The following is a 16,644-nucleotide window of genomic DNA, read 5'->3' as shown; positions in this document are numbered from 1 at the left end:
TCCGACCTCCGTACAGGGCGTCTCGGGGGTTCAAAGGATCTGGAATGTCCAGGTCTCGTACATAATTCTGTAGAGTTACCTCTCTTTGTACCTGTTGATCGAATTCGTGCTCCCAGATGCTACGGAGGGAGTACCCCGTTTCCTCTAAAACAGAACTCCGTCTTAAAGTTTCCTCGTGTAATTGTTCATAGGTAAATTGGGTCCGGTGAGGATGACTTTCGGTCTGTAAATTCGGATAGCAGGTGGGGCATCCGTGCCAATAGCATCCGTAAAATTCGTAGACGGTGCGAGTGGCTTCCTGGTATCCGTCGACGGTATAACTTCCGATCTTGACTTCTCCCCCGTTTCTAGCATGTTGGATGTGAGATCCGGTCTGGTGACTCATCCAGCTTAACCACCGACAGGCTTTGGCGGAATATCGACGCGTAGGCTGATACCCCAGGTTGGGAATGATGGCAATGGTCTCTTTGGGCATGAATCCTCGACGGTAAGCTAAATTGGCCGCACTGGCAAAAGTGATGGATTCCTGGAAGGGGTCTACATGGACCAAGCTCTTGAGGGTGGCTCTAAACTGAGCACAGCATCGTCGTAAAATATCGACGTCCGAAATACAATAGTCTAAAAATTCCTTCTGGAAGTCAAACACTTTTCCGGCTTGTTGTTCGTACCATTGATAAAAAGCCTGTCGTCCACTAATAGACATGTCGTCCGGATTGTAGTAAGCTGCCGGTGGATAAGGCCCCACGTAATTCTGGTTGTGTTCCGTATTAAAAAAGTGTGGAAAATATCCTTTCTTCAGTTCGGTGAATCCGAAAGCAGAGGGTATCTTGGACAGGGCAAAAGGTAAAAAATTATAGGAATCGATGAATTTCAGTCCGCAGATTTGCATGGATAAGATTTTACTGCCGTTCATGATGACGGTAGGTTTCAGGCAGGCGGTATGAACCAGGTAATTTAAAATGAACTGTCCGTCGTATCCTTTGAAATTGTGGGCGATGATGATGGCCTCGTCGTGTAATAAAGCGGAATTCTTATTTCCTGTAGTGGGTTGTAATAACCAGTCCATGAACTGCCTTAAGGTCTCTGGCCCTCGGAACACGTGTTGACGGGGTCCCATGTGTCGATAGTGAGGACAGGGATCTTCTATGGGTAAGTGACCGCAATGTTGACATACGCGGTGTGCCACACACAGGTTAGGGACGTGGATGCCGGTTTCCTGCGTACATTCGAAATCGAAATAGATGTAGAACTGTAAGGTCTCTTTGCCTTTCTTTTTCTTTTTCTCGGGCTTGAGTTGAACGTAGCACTGATGATCCGTGTCTACGGTTTTCTTACAGATCTTACATTGTTTCTGTCCTCCGCAATGGTGATGAGGGAGTAACTTTTTAGGCATCCATTTCTGACAGTGCCTACATCGTCCCATTAAACTGCATACGGTGGTGGCCGTATTCTTACTGTGAGGCTGCAGATGGTTTTCGTAGCAAGTCATACTCTTAAAAAATCCCTGGCACTGGCTACATTGAATGTGGCTCCCGTCTGGAGGGCAGGGAGTGTTAGTTAAACAAAAATTACATCGGTGAGGGCACTGGGTACGATGGTGTTCAATATGACTGTAGCCCACGTCGCAATGATCACAGTAGTATTGATTGCCCGTCACACCAGGCATAGATATGATGGCATCGTAATGATGGTTGTTTAACAGGACATTCAAACAAGTTCCCTCTCCGTAGCCTTTGTAAACGGGTTCTAAGGTGAGTTTAGAGGAGGTGGACTTGAACTGGAATATTTTCAATCGATAGCGAGGGGTTAACACTTGTTGTAATTTCCCCCATTCTTCGGGTCCACAAGGCCGATGGATATCACAGCCGGCTTGTTCCATGAGAGCTAGGGCTTCGTTTTTCTGGTCTAAATATTTGTAATCACGCTTCCGCATACGTATCCATCGCTTTTCCCATTCAACTAAACTCTCTGAATGTTCAGGTTTTTGACTGTATAACCGGGTGACTACGATGGCCCTAGCTAAACAAAACTTATCCCAGGGATTGTCGATCTGAAGGATACTTCTTTTTCCCTTCTTAAAACTCTCCTTGTTGACCATCAGATGTTTGGTTTTGTCTCCACCACTCCCTTCCGGATACTTGACCCGAAACATGTCGAATTCCATGGCCCCGTCTCCCAGTTTAAAATCCTTCTTGGATTGTTGCACGGCTTCTATTTTGTCTAAAATGACGTCCTCGTTTAAATGTTTACATTGCGTAAACTCGTACCAAATGTCGGAATCCAGAGAAGGATGGCGTATGTTCAGGCGTACGTAATCGTTGGGATTACACTGCATTTGATATTTGACATTTTGCAGCATGTCTCTAAATAATCGCCGAACAAAGCCTCTGTTTTCCTCCTCTGGAAATTCCTTAAAATTCACACTGTAGACATCTTCTTTAGCTTTAAATTTTCTGGAATGCTTGGCTTGATTCAGTCTCACTTGATAATATTGGGAAATGGCCTTTGGCTTCTGGGGTGGTGAATGGGCTGATGAGTGTGGTTCTTCATCCGACACAGTCCTTTGTTGTTCTTGTTGGACTTGGGCTCTCTGCGTTCTCTCTAATATTCTCGCATTTCTTTTTCTGAGCGCTAATTCTCTGTGTTTATTGTTGGAAATAATTCTTTCTAACTCTTTCGCCCGTCTTCTCCATCTCATCAGTTGCTGGGCATGTAACAGTTTTTTCATAGCAGAATCCATGTCGACAGCTGATGGAACTGACAACAGAATGAGCTTCAAGTCAGACACATGCAATACTTATACAGTGTATGACGTCATAATGGCTAGGTTTTTCCAGGTGAGTGCTGAGAACGTGCAGGTTTTTCCAGATCTCACATCTCATATCTCAGGAATTTCCAGATCTCAGAAGGTGCTGAGCGCGTGCGGGTTTTTCCAGATCTCTGACCTTGACCTCGGGGGTGCACTGAGTTGACCCCCATCCCCCCAGAGGCCCAAAAGTGCACTCAGTTGACCCCCCCATCCCCCCAGGGCCCAAAAGTGCACTCAGTTGACCCCCCTATCTAGGCGCCTTATACTACTTCCATGCTTCGTTTGCCTTTGATAACAATGAAAACATATTGTGAAAGTTGCTGATTTACGATAAGCTTTAGAGCATATGTTTCAGTGTAACAGTATTGGTAACTTTTAAATATTTTTTCAAGTATCAGGCTTTTTTTTTTAATCTTACGATATTTCGTCGAAGAGTTTCATTTCAAAATACGGTAAGCTGTTAAAATTTCGAAATCATTTTAATATTTAACTTGTACTCTAACTGATAAATATGTTAAAGTTGATAAAAACAACTTGACTGTGTTATTTAATATCATAGCGAAGTGGCAATTCGGCCGCGTATATATAAAACATGTATAAAGCCAGAACGTCTTATTGAGTTCTTTTCAGTGAATATTGAGTGTTCTGAGAAAATATGTTTTTCAAAGATACTACCATAATAAATCATAAATAGAAAGGGATGTTCTTTAAAGTCATTGCATGTCGCTGTCCAAATTTCATTTTCCCCTCTCTTCTGTTTGACTTAAAAGAATTTTATCTATGAGATAATTGAAAAGGGGGTGGGTGGGGGGTAAAACTATCTACCTAGAGCTAAAATGCGTGCATCAAAGAAGACACATATTACATATAAAGGTACCTTAACTACCTTTCTTCTGAAAAAAAGTATTCAGAATATGTGTTAGAAAGGCATGGTGTAAGCTGAAACACATATCTAAAAATATATTTTGCAGTATGTTTTATTCAAACAGGAAAGGAAGATCTTCTTCCAATCAAGTGCGACATGAGTATTATCGCAGTTCAGATATTGTCAACTTTGTGTTTACCTTCTGAGGAGACGAGTATAATTTATGCAGCCCCCCTTTCTTTCCTTCACATTGCACAAAGCGAAGAGGAGCATCGACGCTAGTGTTGGCATTATGACGTAACAAACAATTACACGTCACATCGGCTTGAAAACTCGAGATTTGCACACTAAAAATGCACCTCTTAGCTGGAGGAAAACAAAGAGGCGGATCATGATTCTTCAAAGTTTGCAGCATGATTTCAATACGGAACAATTACTTGTTTCATTTCCCCTTGTGACATTTGCTTACTAAGGTGAATGAGAACTTTTATCAAAATTATGAAGGCATGTAATACATGTTGATTAGTAAATCTATGACATTTCTGCATGCTATGCACATGAATTATTACGTATGTATTAAAGAATGTAGACATGCATATTCTAATCCTGAATTTTCACATTTATTACAATAAATGAATAAACTGGAGTGAGACAGGTGACAAAAATAAATATAGCAATATGCTTGTGTTGAAAACGGAAAGCGACGGAATCATCCGAGATTTGCCGAATGTCATAACGTCACAGAAGCGGAAGTGACGCCTCCATAGAATCTTCTGCTGTTTTCTTGTGAAGTGGATAGGTAGGGAGGCCCGGAGGTTGTGTTTACGTGACGTTTAAGCTGAAAACAATGTTTTATTTTACCGGAGCTTACTAAAGAACCATAATTTATGGTTACGGAATATAATATTTACTATTTTACGGAGGCCAAACGTGAAATGTGGAGCGCAGGGCTAGTCTAGTGAGGGACTTGTGCACAAGGTAACGGTATGCTGTGATCTCGGCCTTTTATCGGTATCGTGACATTATTGGCAGATTTTAGTGACACTGCGCCAGGGATTTCTTTATAGATCGGACTATTCACACTCCCTGGCTTGAAAAACGGTTTATATGAAGAAATCAAGGGCCTAGGATAGGTACCATTTCGACGCATGCGCAAATGGGTTAGTCCGTGCGCCGCACGACTAACCCTCTTAGAACTTGATACACAAACTTCAAAGTTCTAACCCCGTTTCCAAAACATAAAAACAGCACTGAACAAAATAAATCAAGAAAACATTATTACAAATAAAAAAACACAAAATTTAAAAATTAAATCAAAGCATGCACATAATAACTTTATACCTAGGAAGACCAGTTTCTACAAAGAAAAATATGTGTTAATTTCAAGACTAATTTCTAACTACATAGTTCTACACAAAAAATCATCAATATTTGTTTTTCTAACTTCTAAATAAATCTTCTACACTGAAATTTGAAAATTATTGAAAGTCCGAGCCAAATAATAGGTCCGAGATTAAATAATACCTTGTTGTTTATAGATTTTTAAAGATTTTCTCCTCTTATTTCTTTGTAAATGATTGACCTTCTATTGTGGCCTCACCTTACCCCCAGTGTACATGATTTGAACAGAACTCGAATCTACATTACCTGAGGATTCTTCTGAATTAATATCACTAATCATGGTTTTGCTTTTCTTAAGAAATGATTTCCCTCACCCTATCCCTGGGGGTCATGATTTGAACAAACTTGAATGTCCACTATCTGAGGATGCTGCTATACAAATATGACTAATTTTGGCATTGCTGTTCTTGAGAAGAAGATTTTCAAACATATTTTCTATATATTCCCATGTATAACTTTGATCTCTTGTTGTGGCCCCGACCCACCCCAAGGGTCATGATTTGAAAAGATTTGAATCTACACTACCTGAGGATGCTGGCATATCAATATTATGATGTGGCATTTCTGTTCTTGAGAAGAAAATTTTCAAAAATATTTCCTATATATTCCCATGTACAACTTTGATCATCTGTTGTGGTCCATCCTACCCCCCAGGGTCATGATTTGAACAGATTTGAATCTACATTACCTGGGGAAGCTGCCATAAAAATGTGACTAATCATGACATTGCTGTTCTTGAGAAGATTTTTTAAGATATTTCCTATATTTTAACATGTATCAATTAAATCTCCTATTGTGGTCAATCCTTCCCCAGGGGGAGGGGGGTGTCATGATTTTATCAAATCTGAATCTACACTACCTGATGATGCTTCCATGTGAATATGAAAAATCATAGCTGTGCTGTTCTAGAGAGGAAGTTTTTTAAAGATTAAACCAATATATTCTGAAGTTACACTTTGTTTGCCCATCCTATCCCACCCTAATCATGGGGGTCATGACTTCAACGAAATTGAATCTACACTATGTCAGCAAGCTTTTACATAGGTTTTATCTTTTCTGCACCAGTGGTTCCCTTGGTTTTTAAATGACCCCACCAAATTTTCACTATTTCTTAATCATCTCCCCTTAGAAGTGGATGAGGCCCTTCATTTGAACGAACTTGAATTCCCTTTCCCCAAGGATACTCTCTGACAAGTTTGGATGAAATTGGCCAAGTGGTTCTGGAGAAGAAGATGAAATTTTGAAAGCTAACAATGACAACAACAACAACGACAGACAACGGACAAGTTTCGATCAGAAAAGTTCACCTGAGCCTTTGGTTTGAATCTACACTACCTGAAGATGATTCCATATGAGATTAACCTTTCCTGGCCCGTTGGTTCTTGAGAAGATGATTTTTAAAAGATGCCATTAATTTTTCACTATTTTGTAATTATCTCCTGGTAACTTTAACCTGACCACTCATCCAGAAAATGTAGGTCAGAACCAGCATCCGTAGCAAGTCCAGTTGTATGCATCCTTAGATGTACCATCCGTGCAAAGTGTGGTCAATAGAGGCCTTATAGTTACTTGGAAATGAGACCTGTTCCAAAAACTTTAACCTGGTTACTCATCCAGAAAATGTAGCTCAGATCCAGCATCCGAAGCAAGTCTGGTAGTGTGTATCCTCAGATGTATCATCCATGCAAGTTTGGTCAACAGGGATGGGGTCAATAACATTGGAAAGTAATTAATTAAATTACAATTACTTGCCCAAAACCTTCAATTAAATTACCATTACCATTACAAAGATTTTGAAATGTAATTAATTAAATTACAATTACTTTGTAAATGTAATTAATTAAATTACAAATTACATTAAGAAAAAACATATAAAATAATCAATGATAAATTAATAGTCATCAACATTCATTTATATTTAAATAGTTTCAGTTACTTTTTTTTTTTTTTTTTACATTAAGTAAACATTGTGTAGATGTTAATGAAATTTTAGAATATTGTGTCCCATATTTACATCTATCAGGTTTAAAGATTTTTCTGCCACAATGAAGATATTTTACACTGGGGCATTTGTGACAGGAATAAATAAATACCGACTAATATAGCAAGTTTCAGGGCTTAAGGTGGTATGGGATACCAAACGAAACTTCTCCTACATATTTATGTACCCAAATTAGAAGGATTTGAAATACCCCCACCTTTCAGTATATTAAAGTGTAATTTTAATAATTTTTTTATTATTTTAATGAGAAATACAAAAACGATTTTTTTTCTTGCATAATTCTTTTTTCATAAGCTTAATATAAAAGGCAGGCGTTTGCTAATATAAAGTGTTTATAAAAACAAAAATGACAAGAAATATGTCTTAGTATTTTTTTTAATTTTCAACAAAAAATAAGCGTAAAAAACTGGGAAAACTTTATTTCTTGAAAACAGACGGATAACATTTCATGAAAGTCTACAATAAGAATGTATCTTAATATGTTAGCAAAGTGAAATAAACAAATTGAAAATATATATATAAATGGAAAATATAAAATGCATTTAAAATTTCTTGAATTAAAAGATCCGAGCGGAAGAGTTATCCTTCTTTATTTTCCAAGGGTTGAAAAAACCTGGGTGCTATTTTAGAAATGATGAGCATTTTTTCCCAACCATAAAAAAATCGCACTTTGTAGTTTTCAACTTTGAGCGGTTTTGAAAACAATGCATGGACAATCGCTTTCCAGGACGTGTCTTGTTCAGAGCAATTGCATTCATCTGAACGTGTTGGGACTATATACAACAGCTAGCTGATTTGTGACCAAACAGTTACTTCTTGAATTAAATAACAAAAAAGTCCAGCTCTGGTTAACGTGATAATTGATTGGTGATAATTCAGCACAATGTGAAGTAATCGCATTTATCCATGCCTCACCGCACACAAGGTGCTGTACAGTTACTCAAACAATTGAAATACAGCTGTTGCTTAAAAGTGTTCAAACGCAGCAATGTTGAAACTACCTTTTACAGGGGTTTGCTTTTTTAAATGTCCGTTGTACAATTATAAGTAAATTTATATACTTGCGATTTTTTTGTCTGTTTTTACTTAAAATGCCGACTTGTGAGAACTTGCATTGAAATAGGCTTCAGAGTGTTCTTTTCAACGGTGTATCTACAAATTTTGACCCGATAATAAGCATTCATGCAAATCAAAACAATACTTCAAACGGAAATACGTCATAACGTAGAGGTATCCCATACTACCTTAATTGATCCTTTTTGGTACAGGGTCCTGTACCTTTCTAATTAGGAATTTTTAATCGAAAAGGTGGCAAAATTGGGAAATGTTGTTGACTTAACTTTATTTGTTGATTAAAGAGTTAAATAGTGGAGTTGTTCCCCATATACACATGATATATATCTTTAAAAATGATTAAAATTTCAAAACATTATTTCTATGTATAAACAGCATCAAAAAATTGAATTTGGTCATCTTTAGGGAATTGTTACCTGAATTTTTTGGGGAAAAAAGCCAATTTTCACCTGGGACATGGTCTTTTTACAGGACCTTGATGCTGTTTTCCATTAATTCATGTGTCCGTTTTAAAGCTTTCTGATATATTTATGCAAAACAATGGATGCATTTTGCCTTGTTTCCTGCTTTTTTTTCATCATCCTAAGCTATACATCTCACAATGTTATAGTATTTGTCATATCGTGCGTTAAACAACTGTCTTCCCACCAATTTTTTAATTAAAATAGAAAAATTGCCATGGTGTTATAACACCAAATTATATATTTTAAAAAAGATTTGTGGGAAGACATAGTCAATGTATGTGTATAAAACTACCAATAGGTAATGTCAAAATGTGTGAAATATCTGTATTTAAGTTAAGTGTCAATATGTACATAACCCTAGGGTACTAATTAGCACCTGTTAATCACTTCTTACACAAGCTGTAGGTATGGCAAACAAAGGATTAGAAGCCATTGGACTAGATATTTTTAGTGTCAATTCATAAAAAACTTAATTGAAATTATTCATTTTATTTAATATATTTATAAACAATGAGATAAATAATATTAAAAAGTTTTGAAGAAAATGCATTTTAAACAGCAATTCACTAAATAAAGAAAATATAATTTTGTTAATATATTATAGAACATTTTGTCCTAAAAATTAGCTAACCTTCCTTGAATAAAGTGTTCCACAAGGGGTTTAACCTTGGCGGCCCGTCATGGTTAAAATTTGCGCCATGGTCAAAATGGGTTGCCGCCATGATTAAATTTTTATTGCATTTCAGTAATGACATCTATTTTTTAATGACTTGAGTAGTTAATTGTGTTTATAATACGACTGTCATGCACCTCGAGAAAAAGCGAACTGTGCTAAACAAACACGGTCGTTGATCGGCGACTATGCTGTGAAGCATGACAATGGAGAGTCAATCAGCTGTAGGGCTGTATCAATGTATCGATATATCGATACGTATCGATATTCAAGAATATATCGTATCGAAAAAAATGACTTCCAATACGTATCGGGCAAGTAGCTTTTCATATAATTCTGTGAAAAAATCGGAAATTTCAATCACCAAGGTTTGTACTTAAATGTTTTGAATTAAAATTGAGGTAGCTCATCTTAGATAATTATTACAAAATACATAGACACCTTTATTTAACATGTTGATTTTACCATGTTTACAGTTGTTAAAAGTTTGAATTTGAAGTGTAATTTGTAATGACAGTGAGACAAACTCTTTGAAATGAGTTGTAAAACAATTAATTTTTTAAAAAAATCCATGCACTAAATGACTTTTAAGACTTTTTTGATAGACTTGTTAAAGAATCCAATATATCGCATTATAAAATATTGTATTGTATCGAATTTTTTTTGCTCAATACGCAGCCCTAATCAGCTGATGATTAAGATATATATTTGAGAGTTAATTTTCCTGTACACATGTAATTTTGGGGAATTCCAATGTCTTCACTACAAGATAACAAATTTATAAAAGATGACATAACGAGCAGTGCTCCCACTGAAATTAACCATTTCAATTTTTCCCATTCCTTTGTATTTAATCAATTCCCCATGCAAGGTTTTTAAGTATTAACTTTATTATCTTTCTGATAAAATGTAAACAAGGGCCAATCTCCGTCTTCGTTTTAGAGTTACCTCCCGTTTTTATTAAACGTCGCGTGGCGCAATTTTTAGATCTGGGGCACATGGAGAAGTAAACAATGGAGGAAACTCGGCGAAAAATGCAATATGTAAAAAAAAAAGTTTAGAAAAAAAGAATAGAAGAAACCAATTACAATTATGTCAAATTTATGCCCTTGGTTATATGAAGTTATGTTACTTTTATCATGTATGCCATCAGTAAATTTTCATAGAGCATTCAGTTAAAAAAAAGCTTAGGCATTGTAAAGACGCCGGTGTTCGTTCGTCTGTTCTTTTGTGTGTCTGTTAACTTTTTTTTTTCAAAATACTTCCCATTCATCAGTTTTTGTCATATTTAAATAAAATATTTCATACAACAGGCAACATCAACTCTGTATATCAGTTTTTAAATAATGTTGCCATGGTTACTGTATATTTTTTTGAAATACCTTTAAAACATTCCTACAGTTTTGGTCCAATTTTGGTACATTTGTAAACTATGATACATAACCCTTTCATTTTTATTTCCCGATCATGACAAGGAGTACATGGCGGTTGTGACCGGTCGGTAGGGGATACTCACTCCTCCATGGCACCTGATCCCACATCTGAGGTTTTAGAGGTCCGAGTTTGCTCTGCTCCTGATTTGTATTGTTTAATGAACTTTTCAGCACAAATACTGTTCGTTATCTCCTTAAATTTCATTAATTTTTTTTAATCTTAAAAAAAAAAACATTGTTGGTTATTTCAACTTTTTTGCTGCAGTGGTTAAGGTTTGTGAAACGAATCATTGATTAATGAAAGTGTGAAAGTCCAACACGCATTCATGTTTTCGGTCACATTTCGCCTTCACGCAGCTTCCTCCATGGTTAAATTTTCAAAGGTGGGAAACCCCGTTTCTTAATTGAACTTTGGTTAATTGAGAACTTTCAAATTGATACACTTAGTTCTGAAAAGTTATTTCACCTGCACCTGACTTCCACTCAGGTGAACATAACAATCAGGCACATAAAATCTGGGGTTGGGGGTAGGCTGCCCCCCCCCCCCCCTTTTTTTTCTAAACAAAAATTTTTACTATAAAATTTATTTAGTTTGAAGAAGTTCATTGAAAGTCTGAACGCCCTCTCCCACTTTCTGATACAGTACAGGAGAATAAATCTCTCCTCCATTGATTAGAACCTAACCACAACCCCCTGAAATAAGATACGGAGTTTGGAGAATTTTCATCTTCTGGGGAGGGGAGGCGCTTGTCAAAATCTTAAATGAAATACAGTTTTGTACTATGTTTCACTTTTAACTTCTTTTATTTCTTGGGAAGAAATAATCCTGGCAAGGGCCATGAGCTTAATTCCTAGAACCGTAAAATACATGTTGTGTGTGGGTTTTTTTCTCTCAATATACTCTTCTTTCAATTCCAATAGTGCAGCTTTGTGGTCAGTTCAGGGTGATGTATACTATTGTTTGTAACAGAGTTTTAAGTTGTGTATACTTTATGTTCAAAGTATGTTACCTATGTAAAATCTTTTGCAGAAATGACAAGATTTCATATAAGGAGACACTGTGTAACAGCAAAGAAATTTTGTATATTTGTTCTATGAATATATATCAGAAATTATTTTTACCTTCTAAAATTCCATCTTTAACAATGAAGAGATGCTGATGGACTTGGAGTCCCCTGGTGGACTCTGTAACTTCACTGACATTTTGACGTTGCCCTCTTAGTCGCTTCAGCAGTGCTGTTAGTCCCCAGGTTGACACTGCTACGTCTACATTTTGACGTTTCCCTCTTAATTGCTTCAGTAGTGTTGTTTTTCCAGCCTCGGTACACCCAACAAGTATTCCTCTGGCATGAAAAACAGTTGTCTTCTCCTTCCTCAGAAACTCTTCAAACAATAAATAAAAACCATATATAATCATGATTTAATTTCTTTACATTTCAGCACAGAATACACATGACTACAGAGCTTTACATTAAGGCATGTCTGACTGACTCAGACTAGTAAAAGTTTGGTACGGTCTATATTATTTTGCCTCAAGGTAGCTTTAGAACTATGGCTCTCTGGTTGAGAAAATTTGGACTGACAAACAAGTTCTATTCTAGTAATATTTATTAATTCTCAAAATCCATGGATATTAGGTTAGGACTAGTGAAGTTGAGGCAAGGACAAGTGAACTTGAGGTCAGATGTAGTGATAATGAGGTCAAGACTAGTGAAGTTGAGGTCAGGACTATTGAACTTGAGGTCAGGACTAGTGATTCTGAGGTCAGGACTAGTGAATTTGAGGTCAAGTCTAGTGAAGATGAGGTCAGGTCTTGTGAAGATGAAGTCAGGACTAGTGAAGATGAGGTCCAGTCTTTAGTGAAGTTGTTAGACTGACTAGTCTAGTTTGTTTTAAAGTTAATGTTGAGCCCTATAGCTGTTACTGATCAATATGAAAATGCATTGAAGTCTCTTACTTTGGTTGCACTGGCATAGAGTAAGTTACTTGATCATGTTGATACATGTGTTATGAATAATTTCAAACAACTTTCTTTTTTTAGAATATTTTGTTTAATCAAAATATTCAATATTGAGAAATTCAATGACCATGAAATTGAAATGGAATCAGGAAAACTCGCACCAAAGACAAGAGTCAACACCAACATAACCAATATGAAGACAACCCCAGATATTTTTACATACTAATTCATATGTATTGAGATAAATATTCATACATATCATCATTTCTGTCTTAAAGTATATCATATTACATATAAATAATTTTTAAACATTTATAAAACCACTGTGACATTTAGGAACGAAGAAAATCTATAAATTTTTAACACAAAGAATTAAAGATATTTACAGTATCTCAGGATTAACAAAGGGACAAATCACCATTAGAACTATGACTCAGGTAAAACACACACAAAATAGCTTTACTTTCTTATGACCCTGTTACAAAATGAGCTACATGTGTATTTGTTTGTTTATTGTTTCAACATCCCTCTCAAGAATTTTTCACTCATATGGAGACACCACCATTTGTGGATGGAGGGCTGTAAATTTATATCTTTGCTTGGCACTCAGGGCTATTGAGCGGTGAGGGTTCTCTTTCATGCCAACACCTACTGCGACACAGGACCTTGGTTTATACGGTCTCATACTAAGGGCTGGTCTCATGTCCAGCAGTAGATTTGTACCCCCGACGTTAGGATCAGCTCCTTACTCTGTGACTCTATAGCAGACATTCTAACCACTGCGCCACGCAGGCAACAGCTACATATGTGTGTTACACTAGTCTAAGAGTGGTTGTAACAGGGAACATACCAAACATGAACCATGCAGAGGTACTGTGAGCAAGCTCACAAATAACCTATGCTGCATTTTCTAAAGTGCCTATTTGCAATTTTGTAAGTGTGACGAACTTGCCAAAATGATCAAAAATTTTACACATACTCTGGTCATCATGGTCATTAGTAATCTTTGAGTGAAATATGGACATCTAATGTTTTTTTAATTAGAAAATTTTAATATGTCAAGAATTTTATAATTTATTCTGCCAGTGATCTTGAACTTGTCACTATTACAATGGGTCAAGGTTATGACACATTCCTCAGGTCATAAACAAACTTTGTACCAAGCATGAGCTTCCATTGATTCTCCATTACAAAGTTATAGCCCAGACAAGAGTTTTATACTTTTTGTGCCAGTGACCTTGAACTTGCCTAGACAACCTTGAGTCAAAGTCAATGATCAAAAACACTCAGATATAAACAATCTTTGTACCAAGTAAAAGTTTCCAATGATTCTCCATTTCAAAGGTATAGCTTGGAGAAGAGTTTTATACTTTTTCTTTTTGTGACCTTGAACTTGCAAGAATGACCTTGAATTAAGGTCGTGACACACCCTCAGGTCATAAAAAATCCAGCTTGTAACACGATATTTGATTGGTTAGCAAGCCGGGTGTAAATTATCTTGCACCTGGCTTGAGCCAGAGTAAATAACATGACCTCACAATGCATAGTTTTTCTATCACAATTTTAAAGCAATTAATATGACGTCACGATGCATTGCAGCATGTAGTAAATCTCATCTATAGTTTGAAACACCATTGATTGGAATTGTGTTTAGAAAGAATTTATTTGTTTACATAGGAAATAAATTCGTTATCCAGGTTCAATTAAGGGTGTACGAGGATTTAGCCTTACCCTCAGGGTGTATTGAATAAAACCCGGGGTAAATTCCCGTACACCATTGATTGGACCTAGATACATGTAACTAATAATGCATCCAATGGTTCTCCATTACAAAGTTACACACCATGGAAGACTGCACAGGCAGAGGGACAAGGTGATTGACCTATACACCCCCCAACTTCGTTTACAGGTGACTGTGGTCGTGGGGTCTTGTCTTAATTGTGTAATAAGGATTTTGAAAAGAGAGTTAATGTCAAATACCAGGGTACAACTTTTACTGTTTGTATTTAAACTCACCTAAACCATGCAACCTTCAATTGTTTTTAGTAAGCTATAAACTTGTTTGTACACTGGTATAAATTAAGTTCAATGTTTGAATTATTCTCACAGATGCTTACTTTCACACATCAATATCATTAGAATGAATCACTTTTTCATTGCATTTCCAACAGGTCTTAACTAAAATTAAATAATTCTGAAATTTGGTTTTATTTTTAATCTGGCAAAAATTTTATGTAATATACATGTAGAATGTCAACCCAGTAAACAGTGTATATTTACTGAACACCTGCTACAGAAAAACAGAAATACACAACATTCCTTGACAGAACTGTGTTAATATCAATGGTGTCTATATCTGTCAACTTGTACAAATTGTCATCTGTTAAAAGCCTGTAAAATATTGTAGTCACTGTTCATTGTATTTTGCTTGAATGGAGTATTGAAAGAACCATATATCAACTATCATTAAGACCTATGGCATTGCCCCTCCAAACCCCTAATCTCCAATCCCCCACCCCACCCCACACACCTCACCCTACATACATCACCCTACACACCCCATCCATTTTACAACTGTACTGATATACATTTTCTGACATTTCTAGTGATCTATAAAGTTAACCTACAAACCACACAACTGGACTGGTATTGATTTCCTCACTTTAGCAGTGCCTACTATAGAATTATGATGTCAGTCCAAATAGAAGACAAAATCAGTGAGAGTCATTGAACATATCCTTAACCAGTCAGAGAACATTAGACATTGTATGTGATGTAGGACAAAATCTATGTCAAGTCTGATCTGTACAAATCAGTTGTTTGTCTACCATAACAAAGTTATAAACTAAACCAAGTACACATTATAAGAACTCTTAACTAATTAAATAATAAGTATATTATCTCAAAATGATATACTTTAGTTATAAATTACAGTGTATAATTTATATATCCTCATCTTAGGAATATTTCTTGTTACTTAATGCAACAAGTTAGAATTGAATTAAGCATGTAATGTAATTACATATAAAACAATGACTATAATTGTTCATTAATGTCTTGTAATTACACATAAAACAATGACTATAATTGTTCATTAATGTCTTGTAATTACATATAAAACAATGACTATAATTGTTCATTAATGTCTTGTAATTACAAATAAAACAATGACTATAATTGTTCATTAATGTCTTGTAATTACACTTAAAACAATGACTATAATTGTTCATTAATGTCTTGTAATTACATATAAAACAATGAATATAATTGTTCATTAATGTCTTGTAATTACATATAAAACAATGACTATAATTGTTCATTAATGTCTTGTAATTACACTTAAGAGCCAGTCCGCGAGAAAACCATGCAAAACTGTCCAAAGGTTGTCATATCTTGATGAAATTTGGTGGGTAGTTAGACTTCATAACATGTAATTCAAAAAAAGCAAAAAATTTTCCCATCATCCAACATGGCAGCCGTAGGAAGTGCCACCTTCTTTTTGCACATTTTAGTGCAAATGCACTTAAATAATACAAGCAAAATGGTAAAAATTACATTTGATTTATTTTACTTAAAACTAAATTAAATTTTGTATTTCGATTAAGGTATTTTAAAGTAACATATGACTATGTTCTTCTAAAACTGATATTTATCATAATCAAATATGCAACATATCGAAGAGTAGATAACTCTTAAAAATTGGCACAATGCCAAGTTTGAAAAATTGACAAAATTATTACATATTGAATGGCCAAAATCTTCCAAGACCAAGCTACAAAATTACAATTTTTGATCTTATTATCAAAATATAACTCTAAATATTATCTTTTCAAAATATTAAGCTTGGGATTTCATAATTTATTGAGATATAGAGATTTACAAAAGCCAATTTTCAAAAAAATTCTTTGAATTCCAATGGATTACAAAGTCTAATATAGAACTTTAAATTATAAATACTTGTTG

The 16,644-nt window shown here is 35.6% G+C and overlaps 1 protein-coding gene across 2 annotated transcripts in view; it reads right to left on the bottom strand.

Annotated features, from left to right (window-relative positions):
• The window catches only part of LOC133203783 (uncharacterized), a 177,748-nt gene that overhangs the window by 146,379 nt on the left and 14,725 nt on the right, over positions 1–16,644 (bottom strand). For both annotated transcript variants that reach the window (XR_009723472.1, XM_061339567.1), the window contains exon 6: positions 11,844–12,104. Coding sequence is in view for 1 of the 2 variants with exons in the window: in XM_061339567.1 (XP_061195551.1) it covers positions 11,844–12,104 (261 nt within the window). In the remaining variant the exon portion in view is untranslated. The remainder of the gene's footprint in view (positions 1–11,843; positions 12,105–16,644) is intronic.

This window comes from Saccostrea echinata, unplaced genomic scaffold (genome assembly GCF_033153115.1).
Source record: "Saccostrea echinata isolate AGI-Se365-2 ecotype Australia unplaced genomic scaffold, CSIRO_AGI_Sech_v1 ptg000051l, whole genome shotgun sequence".
Classification (NCBI taxonomy): Eukaryota; Metazoa; Mollusca; class Bivalvia; order Ostreida; family Ostreidae; genus Saccostrea; species Saccostrea echinata.
This window is presented reverse-complemented; position numbering and strand designations above follow the sequence as displayed.